This window comes from Habropoda laboriosa, unplaced genomic scaffold (genome assembly GCF_001263275.1).
Source record: "Habropoda laboriosa isolate 0110345459 unplaced genomic scaffold, ASM126327v1 scaffold3217, whole genome shotgun sequence".
NCBI classification, from domain to species: Eukaryota; Metazoa; Arthropoda; class Insecta; order Hymenoptera; family Apidae; genus Habropoda; species Habropoda laboriosa.
Genome location: NW_017103225.1, coordinates 2,341 through 8,107, shown reverse-complemented (window position 1 = coordinate 8,107; position 5,767 = coordinate 2,341). Strand labels below are relative to the sequence as shown.

The following is a 5,767-nucleotide window of genomic DNA, read 5'->3' as shown; positions in this document are numbered from 1 at the left end:
GTTGGAAAGGACTGTTTATGATTATATGATGTGTGACTGGCCGGTGGGCTGCGCGACCGGACATGCCGCCCCCTCTTGAACAGTCATGTTCAATAAAAAACCTTGCGGTGTTCATGCGGGAATGTGTAGAGTTGCTTTGTGTGCTTAATCCTATTCATTGCTGAATTACAAATAGATAATATACTGGTATATGTGTAGTGGTTGTGTGTGTGATGTGTAGTTAATACTAGTCGATACAATTTGAGAAATTGTGTAGCCTTATGTGATAACTTACAATATACACTCCTGTAGATTTTATACGTTACATCTGCGTATGACTAGACACAAACGAAATTGATTAACTTATATAGTATTATTATATATTATTATATATATTACATTATTCTACGTTGATGGGAAGTGGAGCGATCCTTTTTGTCGCTCGCTTGTAGGTTCCGTGTGCAGTTTTCACAGTCACTACACGAACCGTGCCATCCTCTCCTGGGTGGATGGTGATGATGCGACCAAGAGGCCAACACAAAGGTGGCAAATGATCCTCCTTTAATATCACCAACATCCCCTCTCGAATATCGGCATCTCGGTGTCGGTGCCATTTTTGACGGACTGTTAATTCGTTTAAATATTCGTGATGCCAGCGAGACCAGAAATGTTGTCGTACTTGCTGGATTTGTTGCCAGCTGGAGAGTCTGCCTGTGTTGGTTGCTGTAAAGTCTCGCTCGGGAATACTCGTTATTGAATCACCGATTAAAAAATGACCTGGTGTGAGAGCAATTAAGTCGGTTGGATCAGAGGATAAGGAGGTGATGGGTCTCGAGTTTAGGATGGCTTCTATTTCGGCTAGACAAGTGGTAAATGCTTCATATGTGAAGAGCGTATTTTTCAATATTCTAGTTGTGTGATGTTTTAACGATTTCACCGCTGCCTCCCATAGGCCACCGAAGTGGGGCGCTCTGGGTGGAATAAAGTGCCAGTTAATGTTCTCATTGGCTAAATGTCGAGTTATGATTTCATTATGTGTCTCTGAGCGTGTTAATTTGTAGATTTCCCGTATCTCGCGATTTGCTCCTACAAAATTTGTTGCGTTGTCTGAGTATATGTCAGTCGATTTTCCTCGTCGTGCAAAAAAGCGTCGTAACGCTGCAATGAAGGCATCGGTAGTTAAATCGCTCACTACTTCTAAATGAATTGCCTTCGTGGCAAGACAAACAAATACTGCTACGTAACATTTAATTTTTCTTGTATTACGGAGTTTTTTCTCCTTTATATGGAATGGTCCGCAGTAATCAACTCCTGTTGTCAAGAAAGGTCGCGTGAAGGTGACTCTGTTTTTGGGAAGCGTGCCCATTTGGTAATCGGGTATGATCGGTCGCGCGCGGCAGCAGGTTAGACATTTATGTATGATTGCTTTTGTTCGAACCCTTCCGTTAATCGGCCAATATTTTTGACGCACTGCATTCAGTGTGGCTTGCGCTCCGGCATGACCGTGAGAAAGGTGATGTTGTCGAATCAGCAGGTCTGTGACTGGGTGATTGTCTGGTAGTACTATTTGGTGTTTATGGTCGTACTTTAAATTAGAATTCGTCAGTCTACCTCCTACTCGAATAAGACCCGTCGAATCTATAAATGGCTTTAGTGCAATAAGGCGACCCTTATACTCACTACCTGTCCTGTCCTTTAGGTGGTTAAATTCGGATTGGAATTCTTCCATTTGTGTTAGTTTGATTACTGTATGTTGGGCGTGCTGTAATTCTTCGATGTTTAGTTGACCGGTATTTTTAGTTTTTTCTAGACTGTTATTTCGGAATCTATAACAATAGGCTAAGACCCGAATCAAGGTGGTGAATGTTGAAAATCTCCTGAGGATTTCGTAATGTGGCTTGGGTTTAATTGTCACGTTCAGTACCGTTGCAGGTCGTTGTTCGGGTACTTGGACGGATGATAAAATGGTCGTCGGCCAATGTGTGGCGTCATTACGTAACCAGGTTGGGCCGTTGGTCCAAATTTTTGATTTTAAGAAATCAGCAGGATTGATACCCCGAGATAAAATGTCGGCTGGATTGTCAGCGGATGGAACGTGTCGCCATTGTTCAATATTGCTAATCTGTTGTATCTCGCTTACACGATTTGCAACGAATTGCTTAAGCATATGTGGAGGTGTTCGGATCCAATGCAGAGTAATCATCGAATCTGTCCAGAAGGTGATGTTCGTGAGTTTAACCTTTATTGCTTGCGTGACGGATTCACACAAGTTTGCTAACAGTAGAGCTCCACAAAGTTCCAAACGGGGTAAAGACTGCGTCTTTACTGGAGCTACTCGAGATTTGGAACATATGATTCTAATATAACAATTGCCGTGAACGTCTATGGTCCGAAGATACAAGCATGCTCCGTAAGCCCTTTCGCTAGCATCAGAAAAGCCGTGTAAATCTATTGAGGTCGCGTGTTTGTTTGTAATTGCCCGTGGAATTGTGAAGTGTTCAATCAGTGGTAGCTGAAGTTGGAATTCAGTCCATATTGTATGGATGTCGAAAGGTACTGACTCGTCCCAATGGAGGTGCAGTTTCCAAAGTTCCTGCATAACGAGTTTAGCCCTTACTATGATTGGGCCTAACAGTCCTAGCGGATCGAACAGTTGCGCAATCCGTGACAGGATGTTACGTTTTGTTAATTTTGTATGTGTATCGTGTTCCTTGACTTTGTATCCTATTGTGTCGGTTTGTGGTTGCCAAAATAATCCTAACGTTTTCTTTTTGTCAGTGAGATCAAGTGTCATGTGTTCGTCATGTGTATTTTTTAATGGCTCGATCAATCGCGAATCATTGGAGGCCCACTGGCGTAACTGAAAGCCTCCTTTCGCGGTGAGTAGGATGAGTTCGTCGCGAAGAAATTCGGCCTCTTTAAACGTGGATGCCCCTGTTAATACGTCGTCGACATAAAGGTCGTTTTGCAATACTTCGGCTGCGATCGAGTGATTAGATCCCTCGTCTCTTGCGAGTTGTTGCAAGGTACGAGTGGCCAAGAAAGGTGCAGACGCGGTACCGTAGGTCACGGTGTTGAGAAAGAATGTTTGCAGAGGTTGACTGTGATGTTCTCGCCAAAGGATTTTGTGATACTTCCGGTCTTCCGAGGATAAATCTATCTGCCGATACATCTTTGTGATGTCAGCTGTGATAACATATGGGTGAGTTCGAAACCGGGATATCAAGGTGAAAAGGTCATCTTGGACCGTGGGACCTACCATTAATGCATCATTTAATGATATTCCGGATGATGTTTTGGCGGACGCGTCAAATACCACGCGAATTTTAGTGGTGAGACTGTCGACTTTCGTGACTGCATGGTGCGGTACGAAATAGCCATCGAGTGATTTAGAGCTACTTATCGTCATGTGCCCTAATTGTTGATATTCTTTGAGGAATGCAGAATATTGTTCTTTCATTTGGGGATTCCGATCTAATTGCCTTTCCAGGGCGAGAAAACGTTTGAATGCCATAGGATATGACTCTCCTAATTGCGTTATATTCTCCTTGAATGGCAGCTTAACAGAATATCGACCGCTACCTGCGTCGCGTCGGGTATGTTGCAGGTAATGACTTTCACACGCGCGTTCTTCGGGGGACAGATGCCTTTTTACGGATCGTTCTTCCAATTCCCAAAACCTTGAAATCTGCTGTTCCAATGAATTTGTCACGACATTACAGATGATTCCTGTTCTATTACAAGGGTTTACTAATTCGCCTACGAAGACCCATCCTAATTTTGTTTTATGTAATTTTGTGCCATCCTTGGCTAGCTTGATGCATCCTACTGAGAGCAAATCCCAAAAGACTTGTGCGCCCAAGAGACCGTCAATTTCAGCAGATTCGTAAAACCTTGGATCGGCTAAGGGCAAATTCTGCGGAATTTGTAGTGTCTTATGGTCTATCGGGCTACTCGGCACCCTTTGTGATACGCGATCCACTATCAAAAAAGTAAGTGTCTGAGAATACCCATTGTATTGTGATTTGAATGTTGCATTCGTTTGCCTGGTAATTGTCGAAGACATGTTATTGGCACCGCTAAGGGGAATTGTAGCCCGTTGGAGTGTTAGACCGAGCTTGTTGCAGAATTTGTAGTTCAGAAAGTTTGCGTGAGAACATGAATCAAGTAACACTCGACAGAGATGTGTTTGTCCGGAAGTATCTAGAATTTCTATTACGGCAGTAGCTAAAAGAATTTCCGACGAGAGATGTGAATTTAAGCAGGTGATGTGTGATTGCATATCAGTAGGAGAATTTGTCACATCATCCGTATGCAACAATGTATGATGTTTTTTGTGACATCGTTTACACGTTGTGGACCGACAATCACTGGCATTATGATTGGGGCGAAGGCAGTTGGAACAAAGCCTTTTAGATTGGACAAGTTTATGGCGGTCTGGTATGGAAAGTCTATTGAAAGTTTCGCACTGTTGGGCGAAGTGTGCTCCCTTACAAAAACTGTATACCTGAGGTGCCATTTGGCGGTGGTCGCGGAAACTCGGTCGTGGAGTTCCTCGTTGAAGGGTTTGGTGACGCGGCGCGATTTGACCACGCGGTGTGTATGCCGAAGTAGTGGGGTTAGGGTGTGGTAGGTAATGGTTCGCTAATGGTTCCAATACCTGGCATCTTTCATGCAGAAATTCAAAAAATGTGTTTAATGTAGGAAAACTATCCTTTCGTGTGTATTCACGCCATTTCAATGCTGTATCTTTATCTAGCTTTGTCAACAGGAGATGAATTAGAAGTGTATCAGGAGTGGGTTGTTTCAACGGCTGAAGCGAGCGATAATGCGCTTCGACATTGCATAAAAATGACCTGAGTTCTCGATGCGCGGGTCGTGTAACGCTTGGGAGATCGAACAATGCTTTTAAATGTTTGGAGACGATGACTGCGGGTTGATTATATTGTTTCTCTAACAGGGTCCATGCAATTCCATAGTTCGCTGCGGAATTAGTGAGCGACTCTATACCCTTCAATGCTTCTCCTTTTAAACACGATCGGAGATAGGTTAATTTTTTACAATCACTAATTCTGACGTTATCATGTACTGCTGATCTAAATTGGTCCGCAAAGCCGGGCCAATCTTCATAATTGCCGGAAAATGTCGGTAGATTAATTTTCGGTAATTGTACGTCTATGTCTGTTGATTCGGTTTGATAGTAAGGTGAAGACTGATTGGGTTGCCCGTCACTGTTTTGTGCGGGCGTATTTGTATTCGCGAGGTTATTTCCTGGAAGTAAATCTAATGCTTGTGCCCGCACTTGTGTGTAAAATGATTTTAGCTTCATTCGATCATGTAGTAGCTCTCCGGTGTCGTCAATAGTATCTAACTCTTGTTGATTTTTGGCGAATGAGGCGTACTCTGTTTGTATGTCTTCGAGGCGAAGACCAATTTCAAAGACCATGTCCTTGAATTCGTGCAATTCAATGCGAAATGCTTCGCGTTTGGCTTTTAACGATTTGATGCGCTCTTCGTGGGATGGAGCCATTTTACGCACTTGTTTGATCGCGATTAAGGATCGGTTTTAAGAAGAGAACGGAATCGGCGATTCAATTAAGTATTGAGCTTGACTTACCCCAACCGTAGCGACGTTTGATGTGCTGACTTCTGGCAGCTGTGACCTGAAGTGCTGAATTGATGCAGGGGAAGGCTGCGCTTCCTTGGCAGCGGATTTCTTGGTGATGTGAGGTCTGAGGAGGCTGCGCTTCCGTGGCAGCGACTACCTCAATGTTGTGGAGTCGAGGAG

At 43.6% G+C, this 5,767-nt stretch overlaps 1 protein-coding gene across 1 annotated transcript; it reads right to left on the bottom strand.

Moving 5' to 3' along the window:
* Positions 1 to 379: 379 nt before the first annotated feature.
* Positions 380 to 5,509, bottom strand: LOC108578230. The gene has a single exon (XM_017941515.1). The coding sequence runs from the start codon at positions 5,507 to 5,509 to the stop codon at positions 380 to 382; it is 5,130 nt and encodes a 1,709-aa protein (XP_017797004.1).
* Positions 5,510 to 5,767: the final 258 nt, after the last annotated feature.